The 26539-nt window shown below is 34.8% G+C and overlaps 2 protein-coding genes across 4 annotated transcripts in view; one reads left to right on the top strand and one right to left on the bottom strand.

Moving 5' to 3' along the window:
- Positions 1 to 205: 205 nt before the first annotated feature.
- LOC128983421 (complex I intermediate-associated protein 30, mitochondrial) lies at positions 206 to 22693 on the top strand. The gene is made up of 5 exons (XM_054402744.1): positions 206 to 347; positions 2717 to 3096; positions 8181 to 8398; positions 9296 to 9481; positions 22289 to 22693. The coding sequence occupies exons 2-5, from the start codon at positions 2790 to 2792 to the stop codon at positions 22511 to 22513; spliced, it is 936 nt and encodes a 311-aa protein (XP_054258719.1). The 5' UTR covers positions 206 to 347; positions 2717 to 2789; the 3' UTR covers positions 22514 to 22693.
- A 2135-nt stretch (positions 22694 to 24828) lies between these two features.
- LOC128983112 (cardiolipin synthase (CMP-forming)-like) overlaps positions 24829 to 26539 on the bottom strand; it is a 71122-nt gene continuing 69411 nt past the window's right edge. For all 3 annotated transcript variants that reach the window (XM_054402389.1, XM_054402473.1, XM_054402315.1), the window contains exon 7: positions 24829 to 25013. In XM_054402389.1, the coding sequence (XP_054258364.1) occupies positions 24926 to 25013 (88 nt within the window). In that variant the 3' untranslated portion in view covers positions 24829 to 24925. The remainder of the gene's footprint in view (positions 25014 to 26539) is intronic.

Genomic DNA, 26539 nt, shown 5'->3' with positions numbered 1-26539 from the left:
ATTAGAGTAGGTTAAGTTAATAGGATTCTCTAGGGCTAGGGGTATCACAATACAGTATCCACACTTGATTTTGTAGAGGAATCTCTAAGTATATTCTAAATTCAATGACTTCACTTACGGTTATCCTAATTATTGTCTAATCGGCGTATATTTTTTTCATTAGCCTGTTAGGGAATTAGGGATAACACCTGTGAGTTGTGTCGTCGATCGTCGTCGTCTGCTGTCTGCAAAAATAAAAATTTACGAATTTCTAAAATCTGATCTGTTTTATTTGACGAAAAAAATGTAAACTGAAGTAATTTTGAAGAATGTAAAGAATTAGCTCAACGTTTGTATGTGGCTATAAGGTAAACTTTCCGGATTTGTAAAATGCTCACCATAAATACAAAGTATTGTAGCCCCTATAATATAATTACCATTATTAGTTTCATTGCTCTGTTTGAGGTTAGGTTTTTATTTTAATTTTGTAAGAGACTAAAAAAGTTAACTGATGAGAACTTAAACAAATTGTTGTTCAGTTTTTACAAAGGCTAAGTTTATATTTATTTTATAAAATAAAATACATTCCTACTAGTTAGCCTAAATGTAGAGCCTATTTAAATTATGAATTTTAAATTAATTTGTTGTGCTTATTTTGAGCCTTATTTAATTTATAAAGGGATTCTGCAAACCTACAGGAAAATATCTTGGGTCCACTTCCATATCTGTTGGCACAAACAACCGAATAATTAGGGCCTAATATAGATTATTCAATTGTTTAATTCGATATATTGTTTGGTTGGTTAGTTCGTTCTTGGGTGCCTAATACAATTTTTTGATGATCACAAAATTTTGTCAGATTTTCAGCATGGCTTTCGGAAGGGTCGGAGCACTATCACTGCTGCTGTTGATTTTGTTCACACTGCTCTTGAAAAACTTGATGAAGGTTGTAAAGTGGCAGCGCTTCTGCTAGACCTTTCGAAGGCCTTTGATCGGGTTGACCATTCTATCTTATTGGCAAAACTGATTGGCTATAAAGTTCCAGGATGGTTGGTGAGTCTGGTGGAATCTTATTTAAAAAATCGCCAACAATGCACCACAGTTTCTTTTGATGATGGTACGACAGAGAGAGAACATAGGTCGGAAACACGAGTGGTAACCTCAGGGGTTCCGCAGGGCTCAATTTTAGGACCTTTTCTGTATATAGTTTATGTAAATAGTTTTATTGTCATGGATAATGTTTTTGCATGTATGTATGCAGATGATACTTCTGGGCTGTGCTGGGCAAACAATATGGTAAATCTTAAAGCTTTATTAACCAATTTTTCTGAAGCTGCCAATGCTTATTTTTTGGAAGTAGGTTTAAAGGTAAACTTAAGTAAGACTGATCTTGTACATTTCTCAATTGGTCGCAATGTTCCGGCTTTTAGCATCTCAGGTGATAATATGACTCTGGATGGTAATGATTTTTGTAAATTTCTTGGAATATTTTTTGACAAACATTTTACATGGGATAAACACATCGACCATGTTGGTGCTAAAGTCTTGAGTGGTATTTCTTTGCTAAGAAGACTTTCAAACTATTTGGACTGTGAAACATTAAGGTCAGTCTATTTTGGAGTGGTGTATCCATATCTGGCTTATGGGCTTGTCCTGTGGGGAGGTTCTTTTCACACTTATACCAAAAGAATTTTTCTGTTACAAAAAAGAGCTGTACGTTTGGTAGCAAAAGTTAGCCCAAGGACTCATAGCAAAGACATTTTTGTGTCAAACAACATTATGACTTTGTACGCAATGTATGTATACCAGGTTATATGTTTGGTAAAATTTAACTTTAGTTCTGGTATTTTAATTTCTAATGTAGGACAAATGCATGACCATAACACTAGACAGTGTAATGATTTTTTCAGAGTGAGAAGACATTTCAAAAGGACAGAGAATAGCCCTTATGTCAAGGGAACAATTTTTTTCAATAAGTTACCAAACTGCATAAAGAAACTAGAAGGTAAAAACTTCAAAATGGAATTAAAAAAATGGCTTATTAATAAATGCCCAGACAGTCTTGAAATGATTTTTTAAGTTGAAGGTATGCCTATTGTGTAAGTAGATTGGTTTGTTTGCCTCAACAGGATTGTTTTATTGTAGAGTAGAAAGCATGGTTTTTGTTCTTTCTAACTTAAGTTTGAGTTTTATTGCATGGTTTGCACTGTATGATATGCTACTTATTTTATAATCTAAGTATTTTGACGATTGCAATGCATGTTATATGATGTTAAAAGCAATAAAGACATTTCATTTCATTTCATTTCAACTAACCAAACGATTTATCAAACAAGCGATATATTGATCGATATTTTAATTCGGTTGTTTGTGCCAACAGATATGGAAGTGTACCCAATATCTTCTAACTGTAAGTTATGTGTAAATGCAAATTTACCCTGCGATGCACACGAGCTGAGAAAAAAAGCTTAAGTCAAGTATGAACGGAGATGAGTGTAGGCGCGATCATGTAGTCTTGTTAGTGACTAAGGCCGACATATTCCTTAGACACAGCTGTTAATTAATAGCCCATACAGCCAATGGCAACTAAGGGACTTAAAACAGTTTTTGGTGGAATCCATAATTTTTTATATAGGTACCACTACTATTGTGTACTTTTATATTCAGTATTCAATGTTAAGGTAACATATTAATATATCACTGTCTAATGTAACTTAGTTTTGTCAATTTTTTTCAGACATAGGCCTACTTTCAAAGAAGACTGGGAGCTTTACTTTTTTTGCAATATATAATATTAGGCCTAACATAAAATGGCTATTCCAAAAATTATGAAGTTAAACATACCAAAAATGTATTCTCAGTGTTTACATTTAAATAGTAAAATTTGTGCTGTATCTTCTGTAAAAGGTGTGAACCACAATGCAATCCACACCAGTCCCAAAAATAGTTTATTTTTTGAGTCTGATCCAAAGGGTGAATACAAGAAATTTCGACAGAAACTATCTCCTAAAGATCATGTTAGAAATGGACTTAAACTTGTTAGAGAGGAAATCGAAGTTTGGAAAGGTGAAGTTAGAGATGCTTGGGAAGGAGAGTTTTTCCTTAAAGGAATGCCAGGTAAGGCTGGATTATAAATTGGAGTATATTAGACCTACTATGAATTCCTTTGCCATATTTTGCTTACATCTTACATCTTACATCCGGCGTCTTCTCCACGATCAGCCGATCGGGGAATCGTCAATTCAAACTGCAGGGTCTTCTTTCTTCACGAGGCGAGACGTGAGAAAGTGTGGTCAGACACAAAGTCTGAGATTTTATAGTAGGGCCTATCAGCAAGGTATTGTTTAAGTTTTATGTTGAATGTGCGTGTTGGTGGTAGATTTTTTAGGTCTTGAGGCAAGAGATTGTAGAAAAATGAGCCAGAATAGGTTGGGGTTTTGTTAAATTTTTGGAGTCTATGCTGAGGTAGGTCAATATTGTGTTTGTTGCGAGTGTTATAGGAATGTTTCTCTTGTCGTAGGGTTGGGGATTGTTGTCTGGCCAGGATTATGGTTTCATAGATATAGAGGGAATAGACGGTAAGGATTTTGTGTTGGGTAAAAAATGGTTTGCAGTGCTCCGAGGGTTGCAGGCGCAGTATTGTTCTAAGGGTCTTCTTTTGCCGAACCAAGATGCGGTCTGTGTTCTTCTCCTGGGTGGATCCCCAGGCGACGATTCCATACCGCAGATGGGAAGAAAAAAGTGAGTGGTAGGCCAGAATTGCAGTGTTTTCATCAGTTATAGCTCTAATGCGTCTAATTACGTGGTGAGCCGTAGCTAATTTTTTGCAGAGATGGTCGGTGTGATCTTGCCAACTCAAGTTTTGGTCTATAATAACTCCCAAGAATTTGGTTGATGCGGTAACGGGAATCTTCAATCCTTGCCAGTCCTCATCAGCTCTATTACTGTTGTTTGGCTTGAATCTTATGTGAACGGTTTTTGTGGTGTTAATGCTGAGTTTAAGAGACTTGCAGATAGAGGTAGCCTCGTCCAGGGTTGAATTGACTATGTTGCTATTGTTCTCATGGTACTTTGTAGGGATTACTATTGTTGTATCGTCTGCGTAGAGTATGGTTCTCAGATTATGGTTCAGTGACTCTGGTAGGCTATTAATATAAATTAAAAAGTACAAAGGACCCAATATCGATCCCTGTGGGACTCCTACCACTGTTTTCATTAAGGATGATTTGACGGTTCCAATTGTGTTGTGGTGCTGATAGCCTAATTCGACAAATTGTTGCCTGTCATCAAGGTAATTTTTAACCCAATTTAGAGCTAGGTCCGTGATATTGAACAGTTTAAGTTTCTGAAGAAAAATTTCCCAGTTTAAATTGTCAAAGGCTTTTTGTAGATCCAAAAAAAGAGCTGAAGCGCTACACTTATTTTCCCACAGATCATTTATGGTTTTGCATAGATGAGCTATTGCCGTGTTGGTACTATGACCCTTTCTGAAACCGTGTTGGCATGGAGATAAAAGATTGTAGTTTTGAAGGTGGGTGGATAATTGGTTATAAATAGCACGCTCAAGCAGTTTAGATATGACTGGCAGATTTGAAATTGGTCTGTAATTATTGGGTTCATGTTTGTCGCCCTTTTTAAAGACAGGGTAGATTTTTGCTATCTTTAACTTCTCAGGCACTGTGGCTTGTTGTATGGAGCTATTGATAATATGGCAAACAGGCTTTAATAGCTCTTCCTTGCAGAACCTGAGAATCTTCCCTGTGACATCATCAAATCCCGCAGAGTTGTTAGGCTTAATACTGCTACAGAGTTTATCCAATTCCCGTTCAGATATGTAGTTGAAAGAAGACAACGGTGGCACTCCTCTGTCAGGTTCCATCAGCTTGATGTCATTTTCTGGTTGGTTGGTGGTATGTTCCAGGGTAGGCTGTGTATATAATTTGTTAAAAATATTGCTCACGTAATAAGGGTCATGTATTAGTTTGCCATGTTGCATTAGGCTAATTTGTTTTTGTTGTGTAGTGCTCTTCTTTCTCTCATTATTAACTATATTCCATATAGCTTTAGTTCTATTGTCAGCCTGAGCTATTTTTTCTGCAGTGTGGCGTCTTCGTGTACTATTAACTTGTTGGTCGTAAGCTCTCTTTATGTCGTGGAAACCTTCCTTGTCGTCCTCTGCACCAGTGAGCAGATATTTGTTGTGGGCAATTTGCAGAGCTGCTTTTTGTTCCAAGATGTCCTTGTCCCAAAAAATATTTTTGTTTGTTGTTGAGACCCTCTTTGGTTCCTTAGGCATAATGTGGTCCATGTTGAGTCGAAGAATCCTTAGAAAGTTGTTATATTTTTCATCCACAGATCTCAATGCATAAACAGGCGCCCAATCCACTGTACTTAGTTTTTCCTTTAACTCTTTCAATTTAGCCTTAGAAAAATTTCTTGAGTATTTATAGGTAGCTGGCTGGTGTTTATTCTTATTTTTAACTTTACATATTAAATAGTGGTGATCCGAAAGACTGGTCAGGTGTGCTTGTACAGATATTTCATCTGGTTGTAAGTTGGTGTAACATCCGTCAATAATCCGCTTGGTTGTCTATGTATGACATGGACCAATCTGTGATAGGCCTATGGTAATGAATTATGTAATGTAACCTGTGGTTCTAAATATGAGTATCCGGCAGGATTGTTTGGGCTGGTGCATTAAAATTTTGTTAATAGCCTTTGCCAACGGGTTATAAGCTAGTTACCAATACATTACAACAAGATTTTCTAATTTTTTCACATTAATCTGAAGAACAATAAGTGAACAATAAGTGACTGACTTTAAATAATAGCACCAAAATAGTATGAAACTAAAACTAGCTTGCACCTGGTGCTCAGTACTTCATTCATGTAGAATTCATCAATTGTGAAAATGTTTATCCTTCTCAGGGAAGGTTCAGATGTATGGGTTGGTAAAATAATTTAAATAACAAACATATTTCAAGAATACATGTTATGGTAACCACCTAGTAGAAAAATATGATTGGCGTCTTATTTTATCCACAAATTTAACTAAAATATATAACATGCATAGTAAACTGACACGTATACTTTCTTTCATTAGCTTGACTTTAAAATTGTGTGTTGATGTATATTGTTTACAGGGCGGAAAAAAAGTCCTGGGACAGTTAAATATTTCAAAAAGTAACAAAGATAGAGCTTCAAAACTTGGTACACTACACAGTTACTGGGGCATTAAAATAATTTTAACACGTTTGCTACCGCAATAGTACAAAAATTTTCATTCATATAGGCCAGCGACACACATATGCGATGGCCGGTTTCTACCCATAGACTGCATATATGCGACCGCTGGTTGCATTAAAATAGACTGACATTGCATATTTGCATCGGTGTCCCAATGTTACTAAAAAGCTATATCTCTCTGTAACGATCTATTTGAAGGCCCTGAATTCTCTGCCGTGGTCTACAGGGATGTCTGTCGCATGTGCGTCGATTGGTCTTTGGATATGATATGATGATTCGTGGCAATATATGATACTTGACAAAACTGTTATTTACTTTGCTGTATCACTGGCCTGTGGTCTGCGTGTATTGTTCACAAAGTGACACCCAGTCTGTATGTAATCTTAAAATGTATACCTGGACATCGGTTCGTGGCTATGACCGCAGCATTGCAAATATGTGGCGATCGGTACCAAATGTGTTAACACATTATTCAGTGATGCGCTACACAGGGGGACAGCTCGCTAGGAGTCAGAAGAGAATCTTAAATGTAAGCATAGGTTGATATGCACATCAAATTAAAGGTATTTACTAGTCTAATACAATGCTGCAAATTTGAACTCAAACGGACAACCGAGCGTTAAGCAGGCTTACATAAAACTTGTTTGTGCTAATTCTTCAGTGTATATAATTTTATATGTTAAAAGAATCAACAGAAGAAAGTGAACTTTAGATTCTGAAAAGAGAACGGATGGTTCAGACAAGGGCCATAAGATATAAAATCTTCAACAATTGAACCCATGTTATCATTTTCTGTTCTCTATATGGAAAGAAAGGTGCACTCCGCACGAACCACAGTTCGGACGGAGTGCTGTGGGCGAACCACAGTTAGGATGAAGTGCTGTCACGGGCGAACCACAGTCAGGACGGATGTGTCGATCTTGGGGAAAGGGTAGAAGCTAATCTGCAAAATAGGACTACACGAACACCTTCAATACAATTAATATGAATAAAACAGCTAAATGCTTTTCTCCTTAGAAGGAGGGTGAGAGTAACTGTCAATTTCTTTTATAATTGTTCAATCAAGTTCGTTGTACATATAAAAATATCAAATTATGTGAAAATATACGGTACAGTATAAGTATACTAATGTATGGTAAGTAAATAAAAGAAATGTCTTATAACACTTAAAACATATATTTGCGCTTATTTATACTGTTACTCACGAGACGGTAAATATACAAAAAAGATGGTAAGTGGTGATTGATTTCGATTGGACACTCCAATCATCATCAGACCCAATAGGTGAATGTCTGATGATGATTGGAGTGTCCAATCGCAATCGATCACCACTTACAATATTTTTTGTATATTTACCGTCATGTGAGTAACAGTATAAGCGTAAATATATGTTTTAAGTGCTAGAAGACGGTTCTTTTATTTACTTTCCGTAAATTTAATAACACACACAATGCTGATCAAGAAGTTATTCAATGTATGGTATCTACAGATTTTTTTAATGGGAAGAATCACAAAAATTGCAATATAATATTTATATATTTACTAACCAAGATAGTTTGTAGTGGGGATTGTGTCATTTTGTTAGGGTTAGAGGGTTAAAAGAACTATAACATAGGTACTTCTAACATAAGTATACATAGGTACAACAAATAATTCACAGCTACTTTCCAATCCAGGTGTCCAGAAGATCCCGGTTTACAGTACTATACTGAAATCTTTTGGTCTAGTATAGAAAGCAAATCAAGTGACTTTACCCATACCTTTTCCAGGCTCTTGTTTTGGCCAGCAGGATCAGTTTGTATCATTATGTTAAAACTTTTAATGTACTATTCTGAGGCTCAATAATTGTGTTGAACTTATTTGACTTTGCTCATAAAAACAATCTTACCTTTAGAATGAGTTCCTCATGAAACTATACAAGAAATCTACTAGTTATTCTCTCAACTGTATTTTAGGTGTGATGGATGTGGCTTTTGAGTTCAAATGTGAGAATGATCTATCAAGATGGATTGCAACAAGTGATAAGGATAATTTAGAAGGAGATAGCTCTTGTCAACTGGTTATCAATGATAATGGCAAAGGTCTCTTTACTGGAAATTTGTGTGTGGAAGTCCCCAAGGATGGGAAACTGAAGAGGACTGGTTACTGTAACATACGATCAATACGTTGTAAGGTAGGTTCCGTTACTATGATAGTTCATCTTTATAGGTCAGTGTGTAAATTGTTACCAATGAATAAAGAACCTTATAAGAAGCGAAACCGCCTTATTAAAAGAGACTACGCTAGAGAGATTGCCACCAGCCGTAGCTCACGAAGACTACGGCTGGCAACGCTAGCCCTTCCTACATAAGTCTTTGTGAACTACGGCTGGCGGCAATCTTCGTAGCCTTGTCTCTTTTAATACGGCGGTTTCGCTTACAAGGTTCTGTATTCATTGCTGTTACTGATGGTCCGGCTACCAGCTGCCAGTTGTGGGAAGTAAAGTTTAGCCGCAGGCACCAGGCTACCACTACACAGGGTGTGGTCTGCACTTTAGTTTACGTCCTACACTCATTTGAATGAATATATTGATTATTTCTTCCGATTTACCAAGTTTGGTTAGTTAGGTTAAAACCTAACCTAACTAACCGAATGAAATAATCGATATATCAAATAATCTACATATCGATGTTTCTCATTCGAATGAGTGTCTATTTGCAGAAAGTCTTTAAGCTTTTTTTTTAAATAATTTTTTTTACATGCTTGGAATTGATTCTTTTAAATAGAGCAGAGACCTTATTCACCAGTCTTGTACGGACTTTCATGTCAACTTGTTTATTGTTAATTAACATGAAAAACTTTTAAAAGTTGTTCATGTTCATTTCACACAACAAGGTTCACAGTAAAATTTTAACAAAACTAAAAAAAAAAAAAACTGTACTTTAACTAGTGGTTAAAATACAGTTCAACCTTGTTTATAAATAAATTATCATCATCATCATCATGGCCAATGACCCAATGACAGTTACGTTTTATTCTTCTACAATGTTGGCCTACATAAAATAAGTGAAAATGTTTAATTGTATTGTAGAAGTCGTTCCAACGGGAATCACATTATGACTGGGGAATGTACACACACCTAGTATTGAGGGTGCGAGGTGATGGTAGAACCTATGGTCTCAACCTCTCAACTGCTGGCTATTTCGATATCACCTGGAATGACATGTACCAGTATGCTTTGTTTACTCGAGGAGGCCCTTATTGGCAGTATAGTAAGGTAAGTAAACTAGTTAAAAGTGTTTGATACAACCTACTCTAGCCTAACCTCAAATTGCGATTGCAATCTAGGGAAAATTAAGGCTTTATCTTTTAATCTAGGTTTTAAACATGTCTATTGATGATAAGAGAATACTTAACATCCGCTCTTACAGTTATGATCCAGAACTCAGAAATTTTAATCATACACTACACATTATTTTAGGATTAAGACATTGTGTGACTGTGTAATAAGTATTTGCTCAGTTGACACACAACTGGTAACTGGACATTCAATGTACCTGTGATGTATTTGTTATTTTTTTATTTTATGGTTTGTCTGTCTTACTGTAAGTGCAAGCAGAGGCTCTGCCGACCCCGTTCTTGCCACATACCATTGTGTGCCTCACTCATCAATTTGATTGATTACAAAATCTCCTTCTCCTTAGACTTAACACAATCTCTCATGTTTGTCACAAGTCTTGAAAAAGTAATAACTACTTTTAGCGAATTTCCTTATAGAGAAGTAGCTATTACCATTGACTTTATATCTCTATAAAGTCAATGCTATTACCGTAAGTGGCACAGTACGACCTGAACAATGGACCGATTTACTTTTTTATTTTGATGCCCCTAGACGCCAAAAACACTATTCGTTCAAATTTTTATATATAGGCCTATACAGAGTGACTGATATAAGTGTGCCAGCTGTTTTATTCAAAATTATAAGAGACTAGCAAAGTACCCGTCCTTCGTACGGGGTTGGCATACTAGGTGTACAATGCAGTTGCCTGCTTGCAATTGAGCGGAGCAAGCACGTGAATCAATAATTATGATAAATGTAACGACAAATTTATTGTTTACGTCATAATTAGTTTTAGTTTAATATTAATATATCTTAATATATTATTTAATTTAATTTGATATATCTGAAGATTGCAGTACCGTTGAAGTAGGCCTAACCCCATTTGAACCACGAACACCCACTTCACAATAACATCACCACACCATCCTTTAAATTTAAATGATCACTAAAACGGACAAAATCGTAGTACCTATGGCTACATACTCTAATAAATCTGTAATAATATCACGAGACTTACTAAAAGTGTTAACTTATTAGTTCATAAAATATTTCATACAAATACAACCCGTTTGCCGGTAGGTGTACAACATCACGTAACACGGGCGGCGGGAATCGGGATGTAAACAAAGCACACTACCGCCATAGATAAAACATAGTCCCTTAGCTTAGCTAGCGCTCAGCACTCTCAGCAATAATATAGATCCCACCACATTAGCGAATTTCGAGTAGTGGAGGGAGAGCTCACTCGCCACTCGGTTGCCGCCAGTACAGTGCTAGTGCATCTCACCGGCCATGCTAAAACTGACGAGTTGTGTTATGTTTTATATTTATGCTTGATTATGAGCACAGATATAAAAAAACATCATTACACAATCATCATCGCACTATCAAATCATTCTGTGGGCACCCCTGACTCAGATTGCAAACACCATTTCACCATTTAGAAAAATTATATAAACAAAAACGATCAAATCAAAACAAATAATATTATGTATTTATATGGAAATAGGTGATTTTTTGTTTGCAATCTGGGTGACGTCAGCATATGACGGGAATAGCACACCTATGTATTTTCCTACCATGATTACACACTGCAAAAATCATATCAGGTCAACTATACTACGTTTTTTTTAGCAAATTTCCCTATAGGGAAGTATTTAGCAAATTTCCCTATAGGGAAGTAGCTAGGTGGCACGGTAAGACCTAGGCCCGGGACCAATTTACTTTTTCATTTTGATGTCCCCAGAGGCCAAAAACACCATTTCGTTGCCTAAGAAACAACTCCGCCTAAGTGACATTTCCCAGATTTTACAGGAGGAAGTAAAAACGTTATAAAAATTGTCATATTACAATGAGAATCATATAATTTCTTTTTCTGAATGGGTTAAGGCCCTTGTTAATGATAATAGACTTGATTTTGGCATTCAATAGAATTATAATAAAATAATGGAGATAGGCGGTGTTGTCCTTATTTATTTTTGATTTTTGGAGATAGGCAGTGTTGAAAATGTGAGACCAATGGTTTATAGCAACATATTTTATTAATAAAAATTACAAAAACGTCATTTTAAATGTTGCTACCAATAAAAACTTACACATATTAATAACATGTAGCACTATAGCTTGTCAAAATTGAAATTCAGCCATACATGAACACTTCATAACACTTTTATACAGTGAAAAAGATAAAAAAGGTTGGAAATAAAGTAATAATAATAATAAAATAAACAAGGTAAAATTGTGGGAATATGTTCACCTTAACTTAAAAGTATTTTATAACTTATATCAATAGCCTGACCCTATCAAAAAATGCCACTTTTAACGTAATTAAAAAGTTAAGTTGGGCCAGTTCAACTTAGGGCAACCTAAAAGGATTAGTTGCTATCAATAAAAACTTAAAATATAAATTACATGTTATACTTTGGCTCATCAAAATTGAAATTCAGCCATACATGAACACGTTATACAGTGAAATGGACAAAAAAGGTTAACAATAAAATAATAATAATGAAATAAAATAAACATGGTAAAATTGTAAAGATGTGTACCTTCTTAAAAAAGTATTTTAAAACTTATATCGATAGCTTAACCCTGTCCAAAAATGCTACTTTTTACGTAATTAAATAGTTAAGTTGGGTCGGATCAACTTAGGGCACCCTAAAAGGATTAAAAATCTATTCCTTACATGTTTTGACAATCTAGCTTGAAACAAATGGAATATTGTCGTAATAGTCATGACAATCTGTTGGGATGTGAGCTTTTAGTTCTTGAAGATGGTCCCATTTTGATTTCTTGATTTTCAGTCTTGAGCTGTTCAACTGGGGAAAGTTAACACACCCAGAGATTGGTTTTGCTCTTACGGGCAAGGGTGTATAGTCATCGTCAAAATTGAGTTTGTAGTCGATGGTTCCATTAGGATTGTACCTTAAGGCTCGCAGGTCAGTAACTTTGGGATCCCCTAGTTTTTTACCAGGCCGAATCGATTCGTAGGTCATTGTTTCTTTTTGTGAGAAGTTACGAAAAAACGTAAAATCAAGGTACTCAGACCTATATGGGAAGGGGTACTTTCTTGCCTCCCTTGCAAGTTGCGCATATTGACTTGGTAGATAGATCTCCTTAACAGTCTTTTTGTTTTTTGACCCTCTCTTAGGGTTTAAGATTGTATCGATTGTAGAGTGGACGCTGTCGCACTCCATCATGGTGTGACCTTTAACAAGGTATTTCTGTTCAATGACGACCTTATGTTCTTTAGCTAAATTTAATAATGCGTTAGACATGGTGCTGCTTCTATTTTGGTAGCAGCATCCATCAGACCATAGAACAACAGGTTTCAAGTCAGTGCTTAATGTTTTTCTTAAATTGTCTACAACACACGATGAAAATGAGGAAGCACTTAGGTCACTTTGTGTCTCATCCCACCAATAAGTCATCGCATCCTTTGTGGTATTGTTAAACATGGTGAAATTGTGGACACATAATTTTGTTTTGTAATACATTGCTGAGGCGTTGACGCACGGAGCCAGCTTGACAGCTTGTGTGTCTTGGGTGAACATATGTATTTCTTCATCTTCTCCTCTTTTTTTTATCACTTTCCTTTTCTTTGCGTGCTCTATCTTTTTGAGTAATGTGTTCTTCGTACTCTGCTTTAGAAACCATGCCGCTTTTAACTTTGTAACTGTTACATGTGTCACATACATCTTTCTTGGGTTGAAATATGGAATAGTTTTCATTCTTAAATATTTTGTCAAAAGTATTCCTACTCAATACGTTCTTATCAGAGCTTTTACATGTTTCTACATAGCAATCATATAATTCGGTAATAGAATCAAAGGTAGGTTCTATATACAGTTTAGTAGAACTTGACCAACAATAATGCGAAGGAACTTTTGGTAAGGAACTTAAGTAATCCTTAAGAAAATTTACCTCCTCCCTCTTCTTTGTTCGTCCTTTCTTTGATTCCTGCGTGACTTTTGACGAAGCAATAATCTTATTGCAAGTTTCTAAGGTTTTGGTTCTTCCATGTCCTTCTTGATTGACCCAATAACGTACAGTCCACTTTTTAATGCTTAAGTATTTAGGAATGTATGTTGGCATACTTGGACGCGCTCGTTTCGTACGATAAGGAAATACTTCAGTGTTCCACTACGTCTCGAATCATCAGCTTTGGTTTTAATTCGTGAAACAGCAACCTTATCTACTAGACCAACAATATAAACCTTTCTTTGGTCCCAGGTCATTGTTTTCCAAAAACTATCAAAAATTGATTGTCTATCTTCTTCCGTAATTATGTCACAAGCTCTAAGCTTTGATTTTAAACATGCTTCTGATTCACAACGAGGACCTAAAACCCTAGGTTCTTTTGGTACATCATGAGCTGTTTTTCCACCACCACATCTTCTGTGCCCCATATAAGCGTCTCCCTTTTCTCTCTTCTTATAGTTTACAACTCTTTTCCAATTGTGTTTGTTGTCTTTTTTTCTGAGTTTTATTGGCATATTTTGACCATCCTGGGGTTCTTCTTGATTATTAGCAGTTATATGTTGATCTTCTGTGATGCTGCCTTCTGCATTTACTTGATCAAGTTGATTTGGTGGCCCTTCGATGTTCTCATCATTTTCACTGTCATTTATATTTCTTGTGAGCTGTCGTGCAGTTTGAGAATGATTTTCATCTACCTCTATATCTGAAAGATCTGAACTCGGCAAATAATCAGGGTCATCGGGGTTCGATTCCTCATCAGCGAATGAGTAATGTCCATATCTCTTTCTTTTTTTAAGCATTTGTTGGTTTTCTGGGTCTTTTTCAATCACACTAGAAGACCTTATCTCAACTTCATTAATAAAAGAATCATTTAATGAGATTAAATCCGAACTCGGCAAATAATCATGGTCATTGGGGTTTGGTTCCTCATCAGAGAATATTAAGTCATTTTCATATCTCTTTCTTTTCCTAGGCGATTGTTGGCTTTCTTCAATCACACTTGAAGCACTTAACTCAACTTCATCAATAAAAGAATTATTATTAAATGAGATTGCACCTGAAAGAAAAACAATGAATTAATCTCTTAGCAACCAAATATAAAATTATGTATTTGAATAGCTTATCCATTAAATGTAAAAAGATAATACAAAACCTCTATATTTATGAGTAGGCATATAAATTCACTGCTAGTTTTGTGCAACAAAAAGATCTTGGCATTGAAAAGATTTTGAGAAGAACTTTTACAAACACAATCCTTGAGAACGTAGAGATGTTTATAAAGCTATTCAATTTATTTTACCTTTTGTATTGGCCGTATTCATGGGTATTTTCAAATTATCATTAATTCTGATAGCTTCTCCTACCAAGCTACTGCTGAAACCCATTGATCGAAGGATGTCTTCACTAGAAAATAATCCATCGTCATCTTCTGAAAATTCACCAGAGCTTGCTTCCGTCATGATTCCTAAAAAAAAAAAACAGTATAGTTAGAGACGTTACAGTCTACTTTGACTCCTAAAATGTTATTTAAATAATGATCAGTTTAATATGTGTCGACAGTAATTAGTCGACAGTACGGTAATTATTTTACTCTAACTATAATGTTAAAACACCGCCTATGTCCATTAGCTGTAATCAACTTAAGCAAAAAAACCGCCAATGTCCCGTTACACATTTTGTGGCAAGAAATAAGTAGTAAACCACACTAAAGTCGTAAATCTGTTACACTATTCCATATAGTAATGCTTTAAGATCTTAACAAAGTAATTACAACAATCAAATAAATTAATACATTATTGTTATCTTACCTTAATCACAAGCCTTGCACTCGCAACCGGTTAGCCCTCCATAACATCAATGGTCAAACAGGAGATAGGCGGTGTTGTTTCTTGTATTATAAGATAGGCGGTTCCAAAAAAAAAGTGAATAACTGCGCATTCTGTCAGAATCAAACCAAAAACATGTGTTCGCTGTATAGCGAAGACAGGTTAGCCACCATAGCAACAATAAAATCGCTTTTAAAAAAAATGTCACTTAGGCGGAGTTGTTTCTTAAGCGACGATTTGTTCAAATTTTTATATATGTACGTTTTTTCATATATACGTCCGTGAACGCGATAACTTGAGTAATTTTTGTCCGATTTTGATGAAATTTTGTTTAAAGGTGTAAGGCAATATAAACTTGAATGAGTTCGCGAACTAACATGATCGAACCATGGGAACGGGGTTTTACGGGGGGTGTTATGGGGTAAAAAATAGTTTTTCTCATTTTTGACCCTCAAAACACAAAATTTCCCAATTTCTCTCTAGACCTTTTTGAAAAGCTTAAAAAAACAAATAATTTAGTATATCAAAGTGTTTTTGTACGGTTATAAGTAACGGAGAAAATTCAAAAAAATTTTATTTTAAAATTTCTATGTTATTCTTATGGAGAATATTGTAAAATATTGTAGTTTGCTTGCTTATGGATATATTTTTATAAAACTTGGCAAACTTATTTATTTTGCACTAAGCTATTAATATTTTACTAAAACTCCACAATAGTTTCCTTGCAGCAGCAAACCCAGGTACTCGTTAAACCAAATGTTATTTAAATAGATTTAATTGAAAATCAATTCATAGAAATAGAAATTCGCTTAGTCGACAGGTTTGCTGTGGCGGGGGTATTTTTTTTATAATAAAGGGATAATATTATACCTTTTTTGTTAAAGTTTGTATTTTTTTTATAAATTAGCTTAGTGTTTAACGGTTAACTGAAATAGCTGAAATATTAAGATTTTTAGTTGTAAGGTTAATAATGTTTTAAAACAAAATACCATTAAAATCATACAAATATTGATTCCATTATTTCAAAAATGGCCACCATTTTCCAAAATGGCAGAAAATTTTAAAATAAGAAGACTATGAATTTTAAGGGTTTTTTTTTAGAATGTAGATGCAATTTTAAGACTTTTTTACACTTACCATTATCTATCTAAACTTACTCATTTAGGAGCTACCGCAGAATGTACACTGCGCGGCATTTTTTCTTAGTTTTAACACGCTGTAACTCCGAAAAAATGGCAAGAATAAAAACGTTTTTAAATTGCATTTACTTTGTAATAAAATCATAAAATATAGGATCTTCCTTAAGAAAAGTCAATGTTGGTGGCCATATTGGAAAAATGGCGGCTAAAATTATTTTTCAACCCGACCGAAATTTTTAAAATTAAAATCCAAGGCAGCTACAATTAAGGAACGCGGCAGCGTTCCGCCCCGCCAAGTCCCCCAGCGGTACACAGCTGCTGCAGTGTATATATACATGACGTGACAAAGTGGCTTTTTTACTCGTCTATAGATCTGAAGAAACAAAAGCTATTATAATAATTATTTATCTACTGGATAGGGACACTCATTCTCAACAAAATAAAAAAAGAATTTAAAAAACGGTTGTGTTTGAGCCAAGAAAAACTAGTTTGAACATTCAAAAATTTTCCTTGTTCTCATTCTCCTTCTCCTCCTTCTCCTTGAATGTTGACGGACCTACAGCCCAAACCACTGGCTCAATTTTAATGTTCTTTATGTTGTTTGAAAGCCCTTAACGTGTAGATGTGCCTTTTGAGGGTCTGAAGTCGATGCATTGACCCATAAACTCTTGGCAAGCCCTCAAAGTACGATTTTGGCCCATTTAAATAACATGGGATTAAAATCAAAACAAAAGAAGGACCAGCTGTGATTAAATCTCAATTAATTTAAATGTTAGAGAAATTCTTAGGAACAGCTGAAAAATTATTTTAAAACTTTTATAAAGTATTTTTTCAGGTATACTGAATGATTTGAACTACTTACTATATAAAATTACTTAGAGCAGTAATATTCCCCGATACTTGCAGTGTACCGATGGTACACTGGTACATCAGCTCGTCATTTTTAACAGTTTAATACTACTTATCAAAACATATGAAACCTGAGAACTTGAAACTTAGTACTAGTACTAAGGTTTGTTTTATGTTTTGATACACTAAAACAAATAAAACAATCGGGAAAATCACTCTACGTATGTTAAACAAGCAATTAAAAAGTGAGATGTAAATTTAGGATAAATGAGTTATTTAATATTTGTTTTGCCTTATGCTATTTCTAACAAACCTAATCTGTTTGATTACATTTTACTTCTCTATACTCTGTCTGAATTTAATGTGCGGTTGAAGGACAAATTTGTTTTCCCCTGTTTTCTCCCTGGCCCCTGCCACCACCACATATTAGCCTACAGCTGATTCATACTGTTCATAATTTTACAACATGTGTCACTTTGTTTACATTTTAGTAGTAAACAACATTGTGATTATTATGATGATATTTTGTGCAGTTTAATATTATTTAGTCTGGGTTTAATTGATTAGTGTTAATTAGAAATATCCAAAACAGTGCAAAACTTAACTGGAGAAGGAAACAAATGCATTGCAGCACATAATATGGACTCCGAAGATTGTAATATAGAAAATATATCAAAAGATTATTGTAATGGATAATGCCAGCTACCATTCTAAACGACCAAAACTCCAAGTTCAAAATAAAGAAAGGCAGGACATTATGAAGTGGCTATCAGATAATGGTATTGAACACAATCCAGTCCACACAGTAGCAGAACTCCTTACCACCGTGCGGCAGCACAGGCAAGATTTTCCCCCACAGTACGAACTGGATGAACTTGCGTTGCAGATGGGTTTGAGGTTGTTCGCCTACCCCCTACCATTGTCAATACAATCTCATAGAGCTAATTTGGGCTAAAGTGAAAGGGGAGGTAGCGCAAAATAACACGTCTTTTAAAATAAAGGATGTCAGGAACCTTCTTGAAAATGCCATGAACCATGTAACAGTAGAAGACTGGAAGCAATGCGTAATTCATGCAGAAAATATCCAGGAAGAAGATTTTTTTAAAGAAGGACTGCGTGACGAAATTATGGAACCATTCATTATAAATTTGCAGGATGACACTGACTCTGGTGGCTAAGCGAAGATGATGGTGAACATCTACTTTCCAGTTATGAGAGTGAATGATGTAATGGAACGTTTCCAGTACTTTGTTAACGTTCACATTACATCTAACTTTTGTTAAATTTACATCATTGTGTTCATTTTGTGGTTTAATATATGTTTTATAAATAAAATTATATTTATGTATTTTTACGAGTTTTGTTTTCTATTTGGTGTGTACTCAGGCTAGCCAGGTGTATTGGGCTTTTACTATTAGGGATTTAAATTTTTATACAATTAGTAAACAATGAAAAAATGCAAAAACTTAAATATAGCTGTTTCATACAAATGGTTTAATTTTTGTGTATCTTTAAACATATCTCGTTTATTCAAATAGTATGATCAATTTGTTATGTTAGTTTATCCTCAGTAAAAGAAAATTATAGCAAATAATGTATGGTATAATAGAACAAGTTTAATGAAATGACTCCGTTGTTCATCATGAGTAGGCCTACTCTGATGTTGTACACTGATTATTCAGACATAAAGAGAATAACCCAATGGTTTCCATCCTGATCTGACCTTAGGGCTCCGCTAGAGACCTTGACAAAGTTCCCATTGTCGACGGTATTAAAATAATAACTAAATAAGAAGTGAAGAATCGCTTTAGAATTGTGAAACCAGTTCACCACGATATTAACTAATTTAATAATGTATAGTTACATTACCTGAACTGAAATTGTATTTAAAACAATCCATCAAAAGCATAAAGCATAAATGTTAGCACAAGATTATCTATATTACCACAAAACTTCTAGTGAAATTAAAATTAATACGTAGATTATTTATGTTAAAATAAATCTTCTTGTTTTATTATGTGTGTATTTCAATCATAATGAACAAATGCTTCCTAAAAACCTGTCTGCAATATAAAACAGATGATTGTTACGGGTATTTTAGTGTAGAAAAGGGTAAATGAGAGGGAGATTTACCATAATAGGGAAATCATATGTTGAATTCCAACCGCACAATTATTTTAGACAGACTTTAATAAGGGCTAAATTTACACTAGTCTTTAGATATACGGGTTTAATTATCAGAACACTTATGTAACACCAACGCATTTTATGTTGTTCAAGATGACCATTGATGAAATTTGAAACTGAGTTTAAGCCCAGGGGGTTTGTTAAATATAAATTTTGGTACGTGTGTCAACATGTTTTTAATCTGTTTAAAGCAGATAAGACTAAAAATGTAGAATTTAGTTCTACACAAACAATATTATTGAAATTAAATGAGATGTAGTTGTGCCGTGGTCTATATCAGAGAAACGAGGATTTTTATTTTAACTGATAATTTTCTACAAAAATAAATAAAATCCAACAAAAAACCACTAAGTGGTAACACTTTCCCCGCCAAGTCAGCAATCCAAAAAAGATAATAAATCATTACTTTTTTTGCCAAGAAAAACAATGTAATGTATGTAAGTTTGGCAACTTGGCGGCAGACTTTTGCTCGATCACTTTAAAAAATACCATAAAACTAGTTTCATTGAGCAAGTATCTCTCCCATTAGTACATTGCTAGGTGAGAGCTTATTTTGCAAATTTTGACCTTTTTTGTGCCACATTTCATAAAATCATAATAGTGATGGTTTTATATTTACTGATTACCTCGAAATTATTGTACTTAGTTGGACTAATTAATTAGAGAAGTTGATTTGTGAAGTTATCCACGAACGTAACTTTAATGAAAAAAACCAAGCAAAAGTCTGCCGCCAAGTTGCCAAACTTACATACATTGCATTGTTTTTCTTGGCGGAAAAAGTAATGATTTATTATCTTTTTTGGATTGCTGACTTGGCGGGGAAAGTGTTACCACTTAGTGGTTTTTTGTTAGATTAAACATTGTTTATATCCCTTATAACTTTCGAATAAAACAGCTGGCATACTAAATTTATCAATTATCTTGTAATTTTTTTTTTAAGAGGTTGGCGGCCTCCTTTAACTTTGCATTTGCCTGTCCACATAGTTTACAGATCTGTGCGTGGAACGTATCCAGCAAAGCAAAAGGTGAGCCGGTACAGTACAAAGGTGAACTGTACTGATAAAATGTTTGTGGTAGTGACCAGGATCCGAACCCACGGCATCACTTTCTTGGGCCCGAAGTCCGTGACGCTTCCAAATGATCCACCGACTCACCTACGTCCGTCATATACGTCCATGAACGCAATAACTTGAGTAATTTTTGCCCGATTTTGATGAAATTTGACTTGTAGATGTAAGGCAAGATAAACTTGAATGAGTTCGCAAACCAGCATGATCAGACCATGGGAACGGGGCTTTATGGGGTAGAAATTAGTTTTTCTCATTTTTGGCCATCTAAACCAAAAAAATTTCCAGATTCTCATCAAACCATTTTAAAGAGCTAAAAAAAATAATTTAGTAAATATTTAACTATTTAAGTGTTTCTGTGCAGTATTCCGTGTAGACATCATTATTATAACTCCTGCGATCCTGTAGACATTGTAATAGTCTGACATGGTCTTGAAGACATCGTAAACGTCTCCCGAGGTCGTGAAGACAACATAATCGTCTCCCTCGGTCGTGAAGACATCAAAATCGTCTCCCGCTGTCAGGAAGACATCGAAATCATCTCCCGCTGTCGGGAAGACATCGTAATCGTCTCCCGCGATTACGGCAAAATGTTAATAATATCCCACAGTCATGTGGAGATCATTATCGTCTTCCGAGATCGCGGCAAAATTCTGACTCTTTCCTGCGGTCGTTTAGACATTATCATCGTCTCATGCGATCGCGGCAATATTCTGATCATCCTTCGCTTTTCTGTAGATCTCATTATTGTATCGTGTGATTGCAGTAAAATCTTGATTATATCCCGCGGTCGTTTAGACATTTTCTTCGTCTCATGCAAAAGCGGCAAAGTTCTGATCATCCCTCGCGGCCTTGTGGAGACATAAATTATCGTCTCCCTCGGTCACGGTAACGTCACTGTTGTCATGCGCCATCGCGGTAAATTGACAATTCCAGGTAGAAATACAAAATTCACGCATAATTCCCGGTTCAAAATAATTCACGTTTAATTCCTGGATTTACCGGTCGGTGCTCACCCCGTTATATATATTGCAATGGGGCGCTACTATTAGTTGTGCCTAGGGCGCTGACATAGTCAAAAACGGGCCTCTCATAGTCAAAAAAAGAACCAAATTCTCTCAAGCCTTATTCTCCCCCATTGCAAACGCAAAGCTAGAGTATAACTGCAATAAGCATTTTATACTTATACACCAACCCCGTACGAGGAACGGGTACTCTGCTAGTAAGTTTAATAGAGCTTCAACAAAGTTTTGTAGTATTTTTAGAATAAATTGTTTGTTGTTTCATTGATCAAATAAAATAAAATAAATAATATAGGTTATAAAATAAATACAGTATTTGCCCAGTTTCGGACACTCTCAGGTTAACTTAAATTATTACCTCTAACATTCCAGTTTTTTTTCTTATAGATCGATATTAAAATGCATGAAATTAAGTTGTACACTGCCCACATTATTTTCATTTACACCACTTAAAATCTATTATTCTCCTTCAATACCTCACCAGATTCCTTTCTTTCAAGCTAATGTTCTCCCAATTGGTTCAGATGCATGCTGTAACAAGTGTTATTGTTCTCCCTTCATGCCTTTGTTATTTACATATTCTGAATCTCAAAATTTCTACTCCTGAATCTAGTTTTTAATTCCTAACATTTTAATGTAATAACTGTTAACTTTTATTAAACTTGTTTTTCAGATTCCGTTCTCCAAGTTTTTTTTTGCAAGCAAAGGTAAAATTCAAGACAAACAGACACCAGTTCCACTAAATAATATCTCAAGTCTGGGAATCACAATTGCTGATAAGAACCAAGGGCCTTTTTGTCTTGAGATAGATTATATCGGACTTGAGTTCGACCCTACGCACACAGAAGAGTTTGCTTATGAAATGTATAACATCCCTGGAGGGCTGGCACAGAACTAGGAGAAATCTTTGAAAAGAGGGATTTCTCTTTTTATAAAATATACTCACATGTTTGTAAATGATAACATTAGGCTATTAATGTTTTAAAACAAATTGAAGGGTGCATTTTATTGTATAGTGTATATATGTAGTTAGTGCTGAAATATATTGTTTAAAATAAACTAATGTTACATAACTATAGGCCTAATCACAAATGTTACCTACTGTATGTATACCTTTTGAATTGAATGTTTGGTATAGGTATTATTATGAAAACAAAAGGCAGAGTAGATTTAGAGCTAACATTTAACCATAACTATTCCACATGCCACTCACACTTATTTTAATTGTCACACTATAGACATTCTCCTCTGTATAAAAATAGTCTTACCATTACATGGGAAACCAAATTTTTAACCAGCTTTCAAAAAGCATTAATCAATAAAAGGTTACAGTACCTGCAGACTGCCTTGTGGGTTTTTGTGAATCCAGTAGGATTACACACGTTTCGACAAATATATTGCCATCATCAGATCCAGAACTTGAAACTTAAAATCTTGATTCTTCGACACATATGGTCATGTCAGAGTTTAAAATCAAACACATACACAAAACAAACATTAAACACATGTAGGCCTACTATTAAAACACCGAACAGGACATAATATGATGCAAGGATCTCTCTTGCCGAGTCTCGACTGGTGGTCGTCGGGTCCTGTCAACTGGACTCTGACCCCAAGGCATCCTGTATCATGAGTGTCGGTCTCTGTCTAGTTGTATTAAAGTTTTGAATAATAAATTTGATTGAAGTGTACTTTTATCATTGAGAAGGTCCTGCCTGAGGGGAATTTATAAATTTTGTAATTTTCCAGAGTTGTCGTAGTTGTTCCTTTACAGCAGATATGTAACGCTTTTAAATTGTTACTTATATTAGTTTAATTATGATTTTCGTTCACAAGATGTTCTGCGATATTTGACTTTTGTGACTTAGTAGCTCTGGGAAGATGTTCTTTAAACCTTTTTTCAAAAGATCGCCCTGTTTGACCTATGTAAATTTTATCACAGTCATTACATGAAACTTGATAAATTCTGGGGTTTTCTTGTAACTCCTTAACATTTTTATTAGTGTTTAACATTTTCCCTAATTTATTGCTTGTCCTAAATACTTTGCCATGTTTTTTTATTTCATATGTTTGAGAGACATAGGAAATGAGCTGCCGTATTCAACTGGGACATAATCGGAATTTTTCCTGTTAACATTGTTTGTTTTTGACTTATTATTAAGCTGTTTTTTATTAAATTGTCAATAATTGCAGGGCTGTAACCATTGTCTATTTTAATGTGTTTTAGTATGTTTTTCTCTTCCTGATCAGCTTCTGGTTTTATAAGGGCACTTTTAACAAGCGATTCACAAAGCTATTGTAAGCAGCCATTTTGTGTGATAAGGGATGATGAGACGTTGCATGAATCGTTGTATCTGTAGTCGTGGGTTTTCAATAAATTTTAAACAAGAACTTGCCATTATCTTTTTTCAGGTTGATGTTGAGAAAATTAAGTTCATTATTTGTTTCTAATTCTGTGGTAAACTTTAATTTAGGATGAGCGTTGTTTGTGTAGTTATTGAATAGAGCTAATTAACACTCATAACTACACTGATATAAGTAACAATTTAAAAGCGTTACATATCTGCCGTAAGGGAACAACTATGACAACTCTGGAAAATTACAAAATTTATAAGGCCATAAAAACCCGCCCTCAGGACCTACTCAATGATAAAAGTACACTTCAATCAAATTAATTATTTGAAATTTTAATACAACTAGACAGAGACCGACACTCATGATACAGGATACCTTGGGGTCAGAGTCCAGTTGACAGGACCCGACGGCCACCAGTCGAGACTACACCTTCTGTGCTATTAAATGAAGAGTCCCTAATTAATTAACTTTGCTGAGATAAAATCTAATCATAGGCCTAAGCTATGCAAGACATAGGCCTCTACTGGTACAGACCAGATTGTATTTCTGGTGATGTTAACATTACTTTTTTAAAACATACAAAATGGAGGATCTGGTTAACAAAGTGATTTTAGAATAAAAGTTTAGTTTATTTTATCTCTATTTTCATTTTGACCCATAGAACCATTTCCAAAAGTTTGGCTGTTCACTTAAGGGGCACCCTGTATAGTACTATATATAGTGCACCCTACTGGGTTATAGGAAAAGCTCATTTTATAAATAGGCCTAATTGTGAGTCAATACATTAAAATCTATTTAATTTAATACATTCAATGTATTAAAAGCTACATTCACATGATAACAAGTAAAAGACAACAATATTTCAAATATAATTTTATTATTAAATAATGAAGATAGAGAGAACTGTACAACTTCATGACAAGTAATTAAAAAAAGGTAAATACAGCAATATTGTCTAGGAAGATTTTTTAAGGAATTTAAAGGTGTTCTTGGACAGCAGATAACTCCCAGCAGAGGCCACAGTAGTTCCGGCCGTTAAGTACCTGAAATAGTAAATGCAACTTAAGTGTGAGTGAATGGACGTAAATTTATAAAGAATAATCTTATCCTAGGATAAGCTCACTACACACAAAGAATCAAGAAGTTTACTCTCCATTGAGTAATACAAGATTATAATAGGCTTTTTTAGTTAGTTTACACATTAGCTTACACATTGCAACAAGACAGTACTGAGATAATAACAATAGTAATAAAAATAAAATTTATATGAATTGAATGTAGTAACAAAAAAAGCTCAGTTAGAGCAAGACAATTAAAAATGCAGCGATGCTTGCATCTACCAATGTTATGACTGTTATGAAGGGACAGTGGCGTCTTCCTGTAATCCAGCTTCTAGGAGGTCATCAATTGTGGATATTTATAGGCATACACTGTGGATGCGATACTCCCTGGTGAGGATTAACGTCCACACTAGTGAGTATTACAACTATCTGCAGTACTATCCTGATAATTAGACCAATTCCCTTAATTACAAGGCAACAATGGGGTTCGGATTCCACTATAAACTGTAGGTCCCTTAGTTGCCATTAGCCATTAGTATGGGCTATTAGTTAACAGCTGTGTCTAAGGAATATGTCGGCCTTAGTTACTAACAAGACTAAAAGATCTCATCCTACACTCATCTCCATTCGTACTTGGCTTAAAAATACCTACTGTCGTATGGTAGCCATTTCAAATTAAAAGTATTAAAGTACAAATCAAATAAGAAGGTTACAGTACCTGCAGACTGCCTATAGTGGTCCTCAAATATCCTGGAGTTGGATATTTGAGGACCACTATTAGGCTGCAGGTAAATAACCTTCTTATTTGATTTGCATGAAGTGGCCTAGAAAAACAACTTGAACATGAAATTAAAGTACAGATTTTGCATTATTAGATGAACAGCAAATTTTAATTATAATTTTTTAAATTTAATTCTAGCGGAGAAAGTAGATTATGGCTTAAGTTATGTTGTCTCACAGCAAAATCTGATTTTTGGTCAATGTGTAGGAGAGTAGGATTTCTTCAGAGAGCAGAATGCCACTGTTTGAAGTATATTGATTTTCTTGTATACTCCAGCATTTTGTGGCCAGTGGAGTAGCAAATTTGGCACAGTTGCTCCAGGGCGGAACTTGAAGGAAAAAGAAAACTTTTGTTGCTACCTGCTAAATACAAAATTTAAGCTGGACTTTCTCTGATCAGAAATAGATATAAAAAAATAATTGTTGTATTAAATAAATCCGTCTTCAATTATATTTGTAGATTGTTTGTAATTTGTCACAGTCGTCGCAAAACTTTTGTTGTAGTCTAGAAAGGCAAATGGACGGCGTAAGTGAAAACTATAAATGTGGCATATCGTCTGTTGGGGTTTCACTTGTACTATGAATCACACAATGTTCCTACATTAAGTGACCAGTCTTGTTTAGTGAGTGACATAAGTATTGCAATTAAATACAAGGTGAGATATTTTTTTTTTTTACTTTAAGCTATGATTTGAATTAGTAAAAAATAAATGATTTAGCTTTAAGAC

The sequence above is a fragment of the Macrosteles quadrilineatus genome, unplaced genomic scaffold (genome assembly GCF_028750875.1).
Source record: "Macrosteles quadrilineatus isolate MER2022 unplaced genomic scaffold, UCM_ALF_1.0 Scaffold_1__1_contigs__length_201487025, whole genome shotgun sequence".
Classification (NCBI taxonomy): domain Eukaryota; kingdom Metazoa; phylum Arthropoda; class Insecta; order Hemiptera; family Cicadellidae; genus Macrosteles; species Macrosteles quadrilineatus.
The sequence above is the reverse complement of the archived record's forward strand: the minus strand, read 5'-3'. Positions and strand labels throughout refer to the sequence as shown.